At 38.4% G+C, this 17641-nt stretch overlaps 2 protein-coding genes across 3 annotated transcripts in view; both read left to right on the top strand.

The window, feature by feature from the left end:
* Window positions 1–64: 64 nt before the first annotated feature.
* On the top strand, window positions 65–1232 carry LOC5566175. Its single transcript, XM_001650473.2, has 2 exons — window positions 65–262; window positions 479–1232. The coding sequence occupies exons 1-2, from the start codon at window positions 124–126 to the stop codon at window positions 1015–1017; spliced, it is 678 nt and encodes a 225-aa protein (XP_001650523.1). The 5' UTR covers window positions 65–123; the 3' UTR covers window positions 1018–1232.
* Window positions 1233–1559: 327 nt separating this feature from the next.
* LOC5566176 overlaps window positions 1560–17641 on the top strand; it is a 37982-nt gene continuing 21900 nt past the window's right edge. The window contains exon 1 of one of the 2 annotated variants that reach the window (XM_001650474.2): window positions 1560–1979. In XM_001650474.2, the coding sequence (XP_001650524.1) occupies window positions 1936–1979 (44 nt within the window). In that variant the 5' untranslated portion in view covers window positions 1560–1935. Of the gene's footprint in view, window positions 1980–2017; window positions 2119–17641 lie in introns of those variants that run through there. The other variant, XM_001650476.2, reaches the window with a different exon arrangement.

Raw genomic sequence — 17641 nt, 5'->3', positions numbered from 1 at the left:
GTTATGGAAAAACAAAAGGTTCATCCACGCAAGCACCGTTCATGCGAGTGAATTCGACTGGTGAGATGCAATCGAAGCTCAGTCTAGGTTGACCACTGTCAAACAATCGTCATCGCCGTGAAGATGGGCGCAAGCACCAAGACAGGAAAATTTGCCGTCGGATTTACGGCGGCCGCGTTCGTATTTATCCTGATATCATTCTGTTCGCCCTACTGGCTGCAAACCGATGGGAAGCTGGTCAATCCTAAGTTCACCAATTTGGGTAAGTAGACGAGGCGGTTGAGTGGCATTCGATCGCTGTTTATCAGGGTGTGTCATGGTTGTTGTTGATGGAAGAAGTGAGAGCGGAAGGGAAATCATCCGGAGCGAAAATGTCGGACGAAGTGCTCAAAGTGTCAGCAAAGTGAGCGTAAACAAAACAATTATATTTTGTTTACGTACAAGTTGGAATGTTATGCTGATATGTTTTTCTTTTTAGGGCTATGGGAGTTATGTCTGAACGATTTTCAGGATATCCACAGGTTTTACGATACGCGCTTCACCGGTTGCATGTGGATATTTGAAGAGGAATACTACATATTGCATGACTACATCCTGCCTGGATTCTTCATAGCGGTGCAGTTCTTTTTCACGCTCTGCTTCACGCTATTGTTGATGGGATGTGTGATGACGTTGGTCTTCCTGGGATGTTCAAAGGATAATGACCGCTACATCATGCTGCTGTTGACCAACGGAACGACTATGGTAGTTGGAGCAATCTGCGGGCTCATTGCCGTACTGACGTTCGGATGCAACGGAGACGGTAGAGATTGGATGCCTAACTGGGAACACAACGGAATGGGTTGGGCGTTCGCATTGGGAGTCGTGGGAGTGTTCCTGCTGTTTCCAGCTGGTATATTGTTCATTGTTGAAGCAAGGCGAGCAACCTATCGTCGGTTGAACAATATAGCCAACTCCGAAATGGCTGCCTATACTATGGACGATCGGAAGTATCGTGGAGGACATACAGATATTTAAGAGTTTAGGATAAGTAGCCTATCGCTTTGCCGAAACAGTTTTTTTTATACAAAGTAGACATATATAAGATAAGTGAACTCTCAGAACCAAGTAACGAACGAATCATCAAACATAGGCTAGAGTTAGAAATTTGATAAGCGTAACATTCCGTCCAGATCGCCATGCGGACGATCAACTGATCATTAGGTACGCATTTTCCACAATAAAACCTTTTTTACAAAACTGAAGTTGTGTTTATGCATGAAAGAAGTTCAATTAGAAGCTCATCAGACTATCATTAGGTTTTCAGACGTGGTTCATCGTAGGAATGTCAACTAAAATGAACTCTATCAATTGCTGGAAACCACCAACTGTCATCGATGATAGTTTCAAATCTTTGCAGTTGGCAGCATAATAGTGTGATTTGTATGCAACCTGCTAGCATCGCAGTTTTGGTGAAGTAGTTTCGCCATAGTGTGAGGGAGCGTAAACTCCTGCTGCATTCATACGCACAGGTAACCGCTCGGTTCATTCATTCATGAAACGAACAAAGGCACGGGCGAATACTATCGAAAGCCGCTACCACTACAGCGGTACAGGTGACACACCTAGCTAGCTAGCACTCCAGCTTACGTTCAAAAACACGCTGTTGGGGTTGTGATAGTACGCAGCAGTTACGCGGTCTGTTGCCCGTGCCAGTTAAGCTGCGTCTGTGTTGGGGATGTATCGTAAGAGCAGTCCGGTTTTGAAGTGAGGTGCCTTCGCCTCACGGCCCGTTCACACGTATTGTTCGCTAGCAGCCAGGCAGCGACACGAAAGCGAGGCCCTGAGATCTCCGCGCTCACACCAAAAGTGCTTAGTGTAGTGTTGGAGGTGTTCGGAGGGGGCTGACTACTTCTTAACGTTTCGCTTTTATCTTGTTTTTCCCACCGTGTGTAAATGCAAGCGAATTCGGAACTGATATCTGGGCGTGCCAAGACGGTGTAAGTTTGCGTTTTGCGTTAACAGAATTTAGGAGTGAGCTTAGTTTCGTTCCAGCATCCGTATCGTTAGGCATTCTCGGTGAATCAAGTGCGTCCAAGTGCTCGCGATCGGTATTCTAGGGGGACAGTGATTGACTAAGTATGGCCGCAGATTGGGGCTTGAAGATTTAAAATGTTTGTGAGCGGAAAATGGCGGTGGTGCTCCGTTAGAGTGTGTAACTTTCTTAATTAGATTCGTAAAATTTCGATCGAAGAGGGCGACGACGATTCGAATACAGTTAGTTACGTTGTGAAGAAAAGTGTTTCCATCGAAGCAAGTTCAGTTTTGTTTTGTCGCTATTGATCAATGAAAACTAGATCATAGCTTACTGCGCCTGATTCACGATCAATCACCGTTCAGTAGGAGTTGGATTATTTCGAGATGAAGGGAGCGTGCCAATCGGTAACCAAGGAGAGCAATGGGGAGAACAAGTCTCCATCCTACTAAAGCTACTTGGATGAGTAACGATTCCGTCCAAAGCTGTATTGGTGCCAAGAAAATGAATATCCATATCGGACGCTAGTTGCAAGAATGTGGTGTTTACGATCGGAGAAATCGTACAAGAACCTTTCGAAGTGGAAGATGTTATGTTGTTTTCAACGATGCGATAGGTGGGCGATATCCACTAGAGGGTCATAGTGCTCTTAATTGATTTTAATGGGCTGCCTCGTGCCGTTGGGTAGATTCGATTCATAGATACCGATCCCGTGTGTTCCTGGTTGATTTCGCGCACCAAGTCATGAGCAGGTCATCAAATTGTTGACAACGATTTAATTGCTGGTCATGCAGGTTTCTATGGACGCCTAACTGGAAAACAAGATTCATCGCAGAACGTATCAGTTTGATCGTTGATAAGACTATTGCAAAGGGGTGCAAGCCTGGCGTTCATAATATTTTGCTTTTCAATCTATTACATCCTTGCACGCTTGACCTCAAAATAGCCTTTCGCTGATTGCAAACGATTGCCGGACCAGCCGTAGTCTGACGATTTCAGAACAGCCTATGTAGTCGAAGCACGACACGTAAATGGACGAAGGCACAACGAAGGTAGTAAGGAAAAGACTTGAATATTTATGGGTGAAATTAAATATTGATTATTCCTCTAGTAGTCCAGCTACGGTCGTTGTATAACAGAGTGACCTGAAAGGGGTTAGGCCTAACGTGCACCAGAATACGATATATCATAGGGATATTCAATTCGATATACTACTATGGAAAACAGTCTTTGGGGACTTTAAATATTTACCGAAATTTCACCAATTTCCATTGATCCATTAGAATCAAACAACACTTCTCAACTGTCCTCATGGCGTGGTGTATTAATTTTCCAGATCACAATTACCCATATTGTGTCTGGCTGCATGCATAGGTGTGACACGAAGAATCGATAAATATAAAGCTTGGCTGGTAAAGTTCGCGTTGTGGTCACACTTGTTGTTATATCGTGATGCGTCACGCTTGCGTTAGTTTCGATTGCGTGACGATTGTTTTGGCACAATTTTTGGGCGTCTTCTGAACTGTGTTGATCTTTGGCGTGCCCGGCTCTGATTGTTGGTGATAAATTAATCAGTGTTGAACCCGGTATGAATGCTGTGAGGTCATTGTCCATTAATTTGAATTTTTGTGGGACGATATTTAGATATATGTAATTAAAATATATTTGAAATTCGTAGATACAGTCAGTGACAAAAGTTAGTAACCAAATGATTTTTTCCATACCAAATGCCCAAATTTGGAGATTTCAGCTTCTGGTATTCCTAATTGACTGAAATTTGGATGATGAACTTCAAATAACCTGAAGTTTGTTTTTGGTGAATTAATTATATTTTATTCAGCTTTCAAAGAGTTCCAGAGGTTTATTCAAAGATAAAAGTAAGTAACCGACAGATTTTTTGGTTGATTGGTTCGCCAAAGTTGCTCACTTTCAGAATTTACGCAAATTTGCAGAACACTCCAACTAGTTACAACTTACCGTTATCGAATTCAATTAAAAAAATTTCTGGTTATTTATTTTTGACTTCGAACCAACCTCTGAAAATATTTGAAAAATTCGTCACTAACCAAATTTCATGTTATTTGTAGTACGCCATTATTTTTTTAGCCGATTCGGACTACTAAAAGCAGATATACAAATTTCCAAACATGAGCATTTGCGTTTGATTACTGACTCTTGTCACTGACTAGGATCCAAATTTGAAATGTACAATTTTCAATTGAAATAATGAGTAGGCGATACTTTGCTTTCTTTTTTTCATGTATTTCTATTGAAATATTTTTCAAGAACTCCGTTGATTATGTTCCCGATAAATTGTAGTAGGAAGTTTTATGAAGATTCCTCATGGTCTAATCGCTTATCAAAGTGAATCCTGTGACCCAACGATCCTCCCCATTAACAGGGGTATCAGTAACCTTTGTGGAGATGCAGAGGCAAACACGGTCTCCAAATAGCAAAGGTTACACACTAACATTCCTTCCTCAAACCCCACCTGACTGCAAGGACGTGGCCGGCGCCGTTATTGACCCTGTATAAATAGAGGCACTGAATTATGCACACTGAAGAAGATTATGGCCAATCCCAGCCGAACTTCTAGTTGATTCTTTGCGCATTTTCACTGACTTCGGTCAATCACGGAATAGCAGCCATTGATATGTGTAGTCAGTCTAAGCTAAGCTAAGCTAGCTAAGGAAGTTTTATGAAGATTCGTCGTCCAGTTTCACCTTGTAATTTCCATTGTCAACTCGTTGAATTTTCTGAGAAATCTCTTCAATAATTCCTCCTAAAGTTCTTTGCAAGTTCCTTCAAATATTTTTATCCTTTTTAGTGGGCTTCGTGGCCGTGAGGTTAGTGTAACCAAGTATTTAGCCGCCAAAAAAATTCATGTTGCCAAAATTGAACGGTTGTTTTTATTGAATATTTCATCTTTATAATAGTTAGCGTTAGCGTTAGCGTAGTTACGGTTTACCTATTTTAGATATGGTAAGCCCAGGCAAGGCTCACTGCAACATGGAGATTAACAATTATGGTGACAGACTCGTGATCCAGCTTTTGTATAAACATTCCTGTGGTCCCAAAATATAATGCAGTCTTAAGTTTTTTTTGCAAACGAATGGATTTACACGTTAAAGATACTAGATAGAGAAGATCTTCTTTTATCTTCCAGTGGTGATAGAAGAGATGAATAGAGACATAGTATTCGGGTTCAGAATGGACCGATGCACGGGTTCTCTAATTTGACGTTTGAGCGGTGCCGCATTCACTCGTGGCCATGGTCACATAAATAACACGCCACCTCTCAAACGTCAATTAGTGAGCTCGTGCATAGGTCCATTGGTACCACTTTAAGTACTGCATTCCTTGGCACTGCAAAAAGCTTGTGTACTTTTGATAGATTGCAGTACACTTTTATTTTTAGGGTGAGATCATAAATTATGCGAGAAGTAGGCATTGATAAAATAGCGCTCAAAGTTGAAAGTTTGTCTTCTCATACAAATGTTCCTTTTTAGTACATTTCAGCATGCCACATTGATTTAGCCCCACGGCATTGATAACTTATTTTGCCTTCATTTATCAAAAACAAAACAAAACTTGAACCCAATCCACGTTTTGCCGCTGTTATTTGGGTTGAAAGTTCATATAAAGACTGTTATACCATAGACGAATAGGAACATAGTGGTCGGGTTCAGAATGGGTACCACTTCATTTGATCCCTTGGTACTGCAAAAGGTACCCAAGTTTGACAGATCGCAGTACACTTTTCACGGCATTCTAGATTTTGCTTCATTACCATATATGTCATAAAATTTTGGGCAATTGCAAAGAACATGGAGGTCTTGATTTCGTCTTCGGTTATACCTTTATTTTTAGAGAATGGGAGTGCATATTTTAAAACAAAGTGTGTATTTTTTATATTCGTATATATTTTACTACTTAAAACATGAATGCTGCGATCAAAAAAGGTCGAAAATCAAGATGGGACAGTTATGCTTTTATGGGCAGTGTATTTTGTGATTGATAACGATTCAAACTAATCATAGTATATCTGTAGGTAGATTCATTTACTAGAAAAACGTTGGAGCAATAAAAATGTGTTGTCAAAATCGAACGGGCACTGTATTTTCAACGTTCTTTGTACTAAACATAACGTTGTGAGCATTTTAAACCCACAGATGGAGTTTTTTTGCTACATTGATTTTGTTAATATTTTTGGGACGAAAGTGTTGAGTAAAATAAATTGATCCAGGTTCCATGAGTTATTCATCGAACTCGAATCCTAATAAATATATTGAAGAATCACTGGAAGTATCCTATGCAATCAAAATCCGATCAATTCTCAGAAAAAACTTCTCGAGAAAAGTAGCAACTTGACCTCTAGAAACAATTTTCCTTTATTGTATGATTTCTAAAGGAAATCTGGGTGTCAATTCTGAGGGAAGAAATAACTTGATGGAATTTCTAGAAGAATATTCATAAAAGTTCATGAACGTTCCATTAGTGGAATTCTTCAAAGAACACTCCGAATAACGATTGAAAAGATACCCAAACAAATTTTTGTAATGTATTTATGCAGCATTCTTGGAAAAAATCCTGTTCAATTCACGATGTTATTTATATATTGTTTTTGAGTACCTTTTAAAACTTTGGCAAATCCCTGGAAGAATTTCCAAGAAAGACTCAATAGAATTACTTGAAAATATTAAACTCTTTAAGCAGTTTTTATTTTTCTTGATTCATCCAATCTTAGAGAAAACAGCTTTTTCAGTCGTAAAAATTGGTCCATTTTTACTCACGCCTTCTAGTAAAACTTTCAAGTTTTGTTCTCAAAATGTATATTGGATTTCAGAGATCATTGCTAGCTTCCTACTAAGGTTATTCTTTGATGATTGATCACATCCCAATAACATCATGATTCTTGGTGGATTTCTGAAGATTTTGGAATTGGAGTTCCAATAAAATCTATCGGTTTCCTTCGAGAATTTTGCTTAACTCTAACGAGAGCTAGTTGAGTGCTTTTAAGATTCTTGGCTGACACTTATGAGAATCCATAGTAAATTGCTTTTGATTGGTCTTAGGATGGAGATTTTTGATTGAACATTATTTAGTTGATATTTTGGCGGAATCTACAAAGAAGTTTGATCAGCATTTTGCTGTAAATTTTATAAGTTTTGGAGTTTTAGAGAATATTTTTCAGTTTGCCAACAAGCTTATTTTTCTTTGCAAAATTTTGACAACCGAGGAATTTTAGCGAATTTCCCAATTTCAATGCTCAATGTTTTGGAAATTTTTGGAGGAAGTCTTTTGGTGGATTCTTGACATACTGTTAGTAAACATATTGGTAGAATTTTAACAAGATATCTGACAATGGAGTCTTGATTGATTTATTGACGAGTCCTTGAAAAAATATCAAGCGTGTGCTGGAATTAGGGCGAATGTGGCATGATCGATTCCTCTCCATCGATCCTCTCTTCTGCAAATAAAGGTGACAAAATGCAAGTTTATTAGCATTTTTTCACCTTTATTCACAGAAAAGGGGACCGATGAACATCAATCGATCATGTTTTTTATCAGCCTTTTTTTTACAAATTACGCAATGGGTTCCACCAGTAGTTTGGGAAAAGATTTTACGAAGAACTATTAATGCAGTTCATCAACGTGTCTTCCATGGTTTCCTCCAGATATTCAATCGCAAACTGCAACAAGATTTCTTTCACTCATTCATAAAAGACTTACTCCTAAATTTTCTACTGGGGTTTCCACAGAATTCTATATTTTCTAGATCAAACTCCAAAGATCTGAAAAGAACATAAGTAAAATTACCAGTCGAATTTCAAGCTAAATCCATAAGCATTCTAATAAAAATTCATGGTGCAAGATAAAAAAAGAGTATTTGGAAGAGATTTGTGTTGGGTTTCCTGGAAGAATTCACGGGGAAATCCCTACAGGACATACGTAAGATATTCATCTATTGAAGAAATTATCGAAGAAAATATTGACTTGAAAAATCTTTGGAAAAACTACTACAAAATTCCTGGATGATGATGGTATGGGCTTAACGTTTTTATTGTTTCTACCTTTGAAACAAGTAGAGCTCAATACGAAAACACATACAAATTGGCACTGAACTATGTGCAATATAGTTTCATAGGAATTTTTTTATACATTCATGTATAAGCACTAACATATTGAATTTTGAACAGTACCATTTTTTTGTTATTCTGAGTGTACCGGAATCAAATTCGCGGAAATTAAAAAAAACTCAAATACAAAAAAAAAAATCCATCGGGATCCCATATTTTCTATTGCAGTCTTAAGTTTGGTTAGTTGTTGCACCAACTGTTTTTACTTGGAATGCATCCTCCACGCTTAAAAGAATAGCCCTAAATAAAGGGCAATTTTAGTGCCAAACGATTATTTTTTTACCAGATGAAATGGTCACTTCCTTATTCTCTGAGAATATGCATATTTCACCAAACTTCCATACACTCTGTGAAATGAAAAACAAAAATCTATGAGTTGTTTAAGTATATCGTTATATAAGTCTATGTTTTGCTTCAAATGTTCCTTGAAATTTGACTTTATTTTTTTTACAGCTTCAAATTGGTTTGTAAGAAAGGTGGACAATTCAAAATTTTAATAAAAGTAACTAACCTAGAGAAGTTTTTCTTGCTAATGTGATAGAGTGGGAGCCCTTACGCATACCAAAACGTTTGACTCCCATCAATAATATAGTTTTCTCTAAATTCAACGAAAGTGTTCATTTTGCCCCGACACCTCTTTGAACCAATTTTTTATCTCGTTTTTCTGACAATATGATTTTTCTACATAAATGAATGCAACACATCGTTCTGATTACGAGCTTGGTAAGGGGCCGTCCATTTATTACGTTAGGCAATTTTAACCATAAGCATAAGCATAGATTACCGTACAATTCGTAGTTGCTACTCCGTGATTAATCAGATCAATCGAAATTGCACAGAGATCCAATGAATGGGGCTTGAGATTAGCGAACCATTATCAATGTGCACAGTTCGAGAGATCAACGTTTAGAAAGTTAATAGCAGCGCCGGCCACGTCCTTACGGTCATCGGGGAAGGGAAGGAAAGTTGGTGTGGCATCCATTGTTACTAGAGACCGAGATCCCCTCTGTATCTCCATGATTGTCACAGGGAGGGATTTTATTGAAGGTAAGGGATAAAAAGTTACATGTTCAGGATTTAATTTGGTACGTAATGTGTTTCGAGCAACTTACACTTCTTTATGTAAACAAATGCTGTTCTATTTGACCAATGATTCGAATCTAGAACATGCCTTCACTTTTAGTGACGAACTATACAATGGTTTTATGAGTTAAAAAAATAAGGAAATAAGAATACGCCGTCATCAGTAATCACGAACTGGTCAAAGCTTGTGTATAAACTCAACAATGGTGAATAGAATGAGGATGCAAATTTGGTTTTCTTCTCTATTCTGCGAAGGTTTTTGGGTGCTCCTATCGGATTGAAATATAATAAAATTGATGTTGTATTATGATAAGCGTGTTAAAAATTCCCTGTATCCAAAGCGAACCTAGTACCGGACACTGCTTTCCCTACGCTAAATAAAATTAGAAAATGTGTCTGAAATACAGTAGGACTCGTACAATACCGCTGACAAACTCTCGCTTGCCTGTATGGAGTATAATTTTAAAATCCTTCGACTATGGAAACAAATACAAACACTAATCTCTCGCGAGAGAAAAAAATACTGAAGTCTAATGGCAGATAAATAGAAAAAAATATACCATGACCCCACAGTTATGGATCAAATAGTATGGAGTCCAATCTATAAAATTCAATAAAACTACATGGAAAACGTAAATTGTAATTTAAAAGCACGAATTGAATCATTTCAAATTGGAACTTGAGTTAGTAAACTGTTTGAGTGTAATTTTTACATGGGATTGCATAAAAATTAAAAATTGTATCGGTTTCTGAATACCATATTATGGATCAAATTGTGACGTATTACGGATCAGTGCGCAAAATTAAGAGATTTTCAACTCAATGCATCTGTATTGCATAATTTGGCGAAAGTTAACAATGTATCACGTATTACTGCAAAAAATAGCAGTGTTTGAGCTGGAAACATGGGTGAAATGCCATTTTTTTGTGATACTGCATTGTAGTAACTGAGACATGTACTGTTTTCGCTCTACACCAAGTTTTCCACCCATTTTTGTCTGTTAAAAAATGAAATTTACAAACCTTGATGTTTTATTAGCTTTATCCTTAGTGCTTTTGTCTGAAAATGTTAAATACAATGCTTAAAACGGCAGAAATCTGCATTCTTTAGAAGTGATCCATAACCGTGGTAAACAATCATTTCCTAGTCCACATTATGGATCACTAGTTAGAAGTGCTTATATTCAAGAATCAACAATCAAGAAAAATGTTTTCCAAAGATGAATTCATACTAAATTGAAACGAACGAGCATGTTTTATGGTATAACATTTGAATTTTACCACCTGTTGGAGCTTATGAATGCTGACGGCACTTCTTACAGAAAACGGCCATATAATGATAGCTGTGTGGTGCCAACTAAACATTTGTCAAATACATCGTTATTCAGCGGTTGAATGTTGTGCTTAACATTGTAAATGGTAGAGGACAAATAGTATGACATGGGAAAAACATGTTTTACGTCAACGTTTGTGTTTCAAGCGAGTTATCCGATGCTGAACGCCAAAGTGATCCGTCACTGTGGGTGATCCGTAACTGTGTGGGCATGGTACTCTACAAACGCCAATCAGCTTCAATTAGTGATCGAATGATCAAATAGCTCCTCTAGCAGAACAAGAATCTACTTCAGTCTTGAATGCTGTACAGCTTTCACTCTTCTTCTTACTTCTCCTTCTTGCAGTGAGTACCAAACTATTGGTTACATAAAAACGTAGAAATTTCTGAGTGTAAACTGTATTATGTTTGTATCTGCCACATAATTTTCTCTCTCCAACGCCAAGACATATCCTTTGTCCGGCACAGTGACCTATATCCGTCACGGCATGTTGACCTGCGCCCACAAGGATACACGTGTGCCTTTCTATACACACCATACCGAGCCTATCAGTGGTCCTAATGGTGGCGTGTGCTTTAGTGCTTATATTCTATTTCTTCATTCGTTGCTCGGACAAGCAGGGTAGAAGGGCAGGTTTTGACCATATCTCCAGTCGTAGCCATAGTGGAATACACACTGATTTATACAGCAAATCAGCATGAAACATTCCATGTTCAGTAGAGTAGAAACATCCACATGTTAGAGCTACATTTAATCGACCGAATTTAAAAAAAAATAAGAGAAAGAATTCATTTTCAGTACATGTAGGGTTTCTCAAATGTTTTTCAAAAACATTTTCTTTGAGGCTTCCCAAAACCCTACCCTTCCCAAAACCATACCCTTCCTTTTACATAATGGGTACACTATTCTAGATCCTCAGCGAACACGCTTGCATAGAAAAGGGCTTGTCATTCAATTGCAAACCTAATGCTGCAAAATAAGTCGGAATAATTGTGAATAATGATGCTTTAATTGTCGTATTGTCTGCTAGATAAGTACCGTTTTACTTCGAAGTCCAGACACCGTTAAAAATTATTTTTTCAACTATGTTTAATTTTCATATTTAAGATTGAGTAAAAGCAGTCATACATTGTTCCAAATTCAAGCTAAATTAATATTAAAATTCAAATGGTTGAATTAAAGTAATGGTGATAAGAAAAATGTAGTATTCTAAGCGCTCCAAGGTTCAAAGCAAAACGGAAACTATTTCTCATTCGACGTTAAAATCTTTACGACCCGTCTCGACAAATATGCTAAACAAATACAACCAGTAAATGAATGCAACTGCTGCTAGATTTCCCACGCCTACTTCAACGTAAATGGCTCCGTCTTTTCCACGGTGATGAAACGGGCTCCCTTCTCCTTATCCCAGCAGGCATGGCTTCGATCAAAGTACAGATCGGCCACGGCCCCCTTCGATGCCAGGGCACAGCAGGCTGCTTCGAATCCCACCTCGACGCACACCGGTTCCATTCGGCCCTCCAACATGGCCGAGATAAACCCACTGGAGAAGCTATCGCCCGCACCGGAAACGTTGACAATGTAGTCCAACTTGCGACCCGGATAGAAACGCATTTGCGGTTCGTCGCCAGTTCTTCGCTGATAGTTTCCCCTCGAGTCGAAAAAGGGCGTATGTTCACACGATCGACGCACAATTGCCACGCCGTAGTAGCCCAAGGTGACAATTACGTTGTCCACGTGGTTGACGACAAACGTTCCCAGGCTTCGCACTTCCCGCAGCAGGTCGTCCAGTTCGCTGAAGTTTTCCACCAGGGTGTTGGCGATGGGTTCCTGGCAGCCGAGATATCGGGCCATTTCCCGCAACTCGTACAGATTGGGGGTGATGAAGCGTATGACCTTAAAGGCATTATGGGAGGCGTTGAAGGGCTTGGCGGCGAATCGCATGTCCGTTGGCTCGAAGAAAACTGTGGGGAAATAGGAAAAGGGAAAACAAAAAATGCAATTCATTAGCTACAGGTACTGACTTGGGTTGTTAGCTTGTTCACATTGTGACATTGAAAATGGTTGCGATTGTTAAATGGTTTTTAGTTTTCTTGGCTTGGTTGGTAGTGGCGGTTACTTATGTGAATAATTGTATGTCTATTGACATGAGTACTTATTTGGCCTTCAGTCAGTTGACTGCTTGTGTTTAGAGTTTTAGTATTTGCCTTGTTCGTTCGGGAAACAGAAAGATAAGATCATTCTCTTGTAGTCGGTTAAGATTGGGAACAAAACTACAGCACAGAATTGCAAATATGTTCAACCTATTATTATTTTTATCTGTATTACCGTTTTGATTCATATTACGGACAGCTTCAAATTCCGGACACTCTACTTTGTATGGGAAACATTTCACACGAAATGTTTCAATTTTTGTCGTTCAAAAGTTCTTACTTTCAGAGCTCGTTTTTATAATCATTTTTAATTTATATCTATGAAAATGTATAATGCCCAACTGCCTTAGACGTCTATTTAGCGGTTTGACGATCTCAATTGATTATATGACTTTTCTATCTATGCTTTAAATGAGCTGTCCGGAATTTGATTCAAAGTGTCCGGAATATGAGGCAAGCGTGAGGAAGCGTCCGGAATAAGAATCAGGAAAAGTGAACACATTTCTATTTATTTAAAATGATTCATGTTGCGGAATCAAAATCTTCACCCACCATTCGAAAGCTAAGTGTCTTGAAGGCTCGATAACGTGAAGGAATCAAACAGAATGATTTATTTTGTATGCTTTCTGATGAATTATACTTCACTGGGGCCTTAAGTGTCCGTAATATGAATCAAAACGGTAACGAGATTTTTAGCCCTGGCGCCCTGGGCTAGTTTATCTCGGGACCTACGGCTTTACTTCCCTTTAGTGACTTTCTCGGGGATGGGATTCGATCCCAGGTCCTCGGTGTGAGAGGCGTGTGTTTCAACCACTACACCAGGTCCGTCCCCATATTATATGTTCAACCTGTTTTCTTTCCAAGAAATATCATTAGGATTCATTCACAAAAAAAAAAATAATTCTAGCAAAGATGACAAGATATTTTTAAGAAAGCTTAAACCGGAACGCAACTAGAAATTGTTGGAAACAGTGCTTGAAAACAGATACACACTTGGTACTGACTTGGGTTGTTAGCTTGTTCACATTGTGACATTGAAAATGGTTGCGATTGTTAAATGGTTTTTAGTTTTCTTGGCTTGGTTGGTAGTGGCGGTTACTTATGTGAATAATTGTATGTCTATTGACATGAGTACTTATTTGGCCTTCAGTCAGTTGACTGCTTGTGTTTAGAGTTTTAGTATTTGCCTTGTTCGTTCGGGAAACAGAAAGATAAGATCATTCTCTTATAGTCGGTTAAGATTGGGAACAAAACTACAGCACAGAATTGCAAATATGTTCAACCTATTATTATTTTTATCTGTATTACCGTTTTGATTCATATTACGGACAGCTTCAAATTCCGGACACTCTACTTTGTATGGGAAACATTTCACACGAAATGTTTCAATTTTTGTCGTTCAAAAGTTCTTACTTTCAGAGCTCGTTTTTATAATCATTTTTAATTTATATCTATGAAAATGTATAATGCCCAACTGCCTTAGACGTCTATTTAGCGGTTTGACGATCTCAATTGATTATATGACTTTTCTATCTATGCTTTAAATGAGCTGTCCGGAATTTGATTCAAAGTGTCCGGAATATGAGGCAAGCGTGAGGAAGCGTCCGGAATAAGAATCAGGAAAAGTGAACACATTTCTATTTATTTAAAATGATTCATGTTGCGGAATCAAAATCTTCACCCACCATTCGAAAGCTAAGTGTCTTGAAGGCTCGATAACGTGAAGGAATCAAACAGAATGATTTATTTTGTATGCTTTCTGATGAATTATACTTCACTGGGGCCTTAAGTGTCCGTAATATGAATCAAAACGGTAACGAGATTTTTAGCCCTGGCGCCCTGGGCTAGTTCATCTCGGGACCTACGGCTTTACTTCCCTTTAGTGACTTTCTCGGGGATGGGATTCGATCCCAGGTCCTCGGTGTGAGAGGCGTGTGTTTCAACCACTACACCAGGTCCGTCCCCATATTATATGTTCAACCTGTTTTCTTTCCAAGAAATATCATTAGGATTCATTCACAAAAAAAAAAATAATTCTAGCAAAGATGACAAGATATTTTTAAGAAAGCTTAAACCGGAACGCAACTAGAAATTGTTGGAAACAGTGCTTGAAAACAGATACACACTTGGTACTGACTTGGGTTGTTAGCTTGTTCACATTGTGACATTGAAAATGGTTGCGATTGTTAAATGGTTTTTAGTTTTCTTGGCTTGGTTGGTAGTGGCGGTTACTTATGTGAATAATTGTATGTCTATTGACATGAGTACTTATTTGGCCTTCAGTCAGTTGACTGCTTGTGTTTAGAGTTTTAGTATTTGCCTTGTTCGTTCGGGAAACAGAAAGATAAGATCATTCTCTTGTAGTCGGTTAAGATTGGGAACAGAACTACAGCACAGAATTGCAAATATGTTCAACCTATTATTATTTTTATCTGTATTACCGTTTTGATTCATATTACGGACAGCTTCAAATTCCGGACACTCTACTTTGTATGGGAAACATTTCACACGAAATGTTTCAATTTTTGTCGTTCAAAAGTTCTTACTTTCAGAGCTCGTTTTTATAATCATTTTTAATTTATATCTATGAAAATGTATAATGCCCAACTGCCTTAGACGTCTATTTAGCGGTTTGACGATCTCAATTGATTATATGACTTTTCTATCTATGCTTTAAATGAGCTGTCCGGAATTTGATTCAAAGTGTCCGGAATATGAGGCAAGCGTGAGGAAGCGTCCGGAATAAGAATCAGGAAAAGTGAACACATTTCTATTTATTTAAAATGATTCATGTTGCGGAATCAAAATCTTCACCCACCATTCGAAAGCTAAGTGTCTTGAAGGCTCGATAACGTGAAGGAATCAAACAGAATGATTTATTTTGTATGCTTTCTGATGAATTATACTTCACTGGGGCCTTAAGTGTCCGTAATATGAATCAAAACGGTAACGAGATTTTTAGCCCTGGCGCCCTGGGCTAGTTCATCTCGGGACCTACGGCTTTATTTCCCTTAGTGACTTTCTCGGGGATGGGATTCGATCCCAGGTCCTCGGTGTGAGAGGCGTGTGTTTCAACCACTACACCAGGTCCGTCCCCATATTATATGTTCAACCTGTTTTCTTTCCAAGAAATATCATTAGGATTCATTCACAAAAAAAAATAATTCTAGCAAAGATGACAAGATATTTTTAAGAAAGCTTAAACCGGAACGCAACTAGAAATTGTTGGAAACAGTGCTTGAAAACAGATACACACTTAAAAAATGTGATTTTGCGTTGAATGCACATAAAAGAAGAGATCTAAATGATTTAAATTGGTGTCGGATTTTTAATACTAGAGTGTCTGTTTCGAGACTTGTCAATAATAATGTTATCGACTTTAAATCTTCAATTCAAATTACCTTTTTCGTTCATTAAATTTCTAAGGACCAATTTTTTTCTATCTTTATTAACGAGATTTTTAGCCCTGGAATAGTTCATCACGGGACCAACGGCTTTACTTTACGGGGATGGGATTCGATCCCAGGTCCTTGGCGTGTACATTACACCACTACACCAGGTCCGCCCCCTCAGAACACAGATCTATGCAAAAATGCCAAATCTCAATAAAGTTATGTCTGAGAGTGTCCGGGGAGCAGGCAGACGGCAACAGTGGAGGACACATTTTTGTATCGTCTCACGTCCACTGTAATTTTCATGAATCCTAGGGAGCCGGATCGTATTCTTGGCATTTTTTATTCACTTCGGCAGTGGGGTATTTTGAAAATAAGTTAGCACACACCACAACATGAGTAGTGAGCTGAAATGCTTCTTATCACAAAGTTTCAGACAATTCGGCCGGGAAACTCCTTCATGCCAAAGTGAATCTTGGAAGTGCCCAAGTAGCTCTGCACCCTAAGTGAAAGTTCATCGGGCAGCGTTCATTTATTGTGTAACGCTAAAATTGGCAATGTTGACACCTCCCCCCCCCTTCTTACCGATTTTTGTATGAAAATTCATATATTTTGTATGAGCCGTAACGCTTGAGCCTACTTCCCCCTCCCCCTAGAACATTACGAAATTTGTTGACGGTCATGAGTCGTTCTAGAAATTCTAACAGTTTCCTTCAAAAAACACTATTTTTGCAAAGAATAAATCAAGGTTCAAAAAATCTAAGGTTTTCGCAAATTAAATCTCAAGGAATTGTTTTAGACGTTAAGGTCGTTTTCCAAAATCGAAACTGCTGTTTTTTCCCAAACGGTCAAAAATTCTAGAAAAATAAGAAAGTTCGATCCTGCATAATGATAACCGTTCCTTGATTTTCAAGTTTGGCAAATTGTAGATTCTTACTAGAGCTGTAAGAAATTAGACATAATATCTTCAGGGATTGTGTCCCAGATAGTCGTTGTGGTAAACGCGCAGCTATTCAGCAAGATCAAGCTGAGGGTCGTGGGTTCGAATCCCGCCAGTCGAGGATCTTTTCGTAAAGGAAATTTTCTCGACTTTCTTGGGGATAGAGTATTGAATATCGTACCTGCCACATGATATACACATGCAAAAATAGTAAATTGTCAACGAAAGCTCTCTGTTAATAATTATGAAAGTGCTCAATAGATCCCTAAGCTGAGCAGCAGGCTCTGTCCTTATTAGGACGTAACGCCAGAAAAAATAAAAAGAACATCCAGGAGTTATTTTATGAATCACTTCTATAAATTATTCCAATACCTCCAAAATCTTCCGGGAAGGAAAAGGAAAGCAACGTAGAATGTTTCCAGTGATTTTTTTTGTAATCTTTTGAGGATCATACGGGAAATTCCTTCAATCATTCTTTTCCAAAAAATACACAAGCAAGTATCCCAGTAATTCGTGTTCAAGTTACGTTGTTTTTAACCAGAATTTCTGAGTGAATTTTAAATTGTGATCGAGGATTACATCTTG

This window comes from Aedes aegypti, chromosome 3, assembly GCF_002204515.2.
Source record: "Aedes aegypti strain LVP_AGWG chromosome 3, AaegL5.0 Primary Assembly, whole genome shotgun sequence".
Taxonomy (NCBI): Eukaryota; Metazoa; Arthropoda; class Insecta; order Diptera; family Culicidae; genus Aedes; species Aedes aegypti.
The sequence above is the reverse complement of the archived record's forward strand: the minus strand, read 5'-3'. Positions and strand labels throughout refer to the sequence as shown.

Coding starts and splice junctions, on each gene's coding strand:
- LOC5566175 (XM_001650473.2), top strand. CDS start 124: ATGGGCGCAAGCACCAAGACAGGAAAATTTGCCGTCGGATTTACGGCG. Junction 263..478: donor TCCTAAGTTCACCAATTTGG/GTAAGTAGACGA, acceptor TTTTCTTTTTAG/GGCTATGGGAGTTATGTCTG.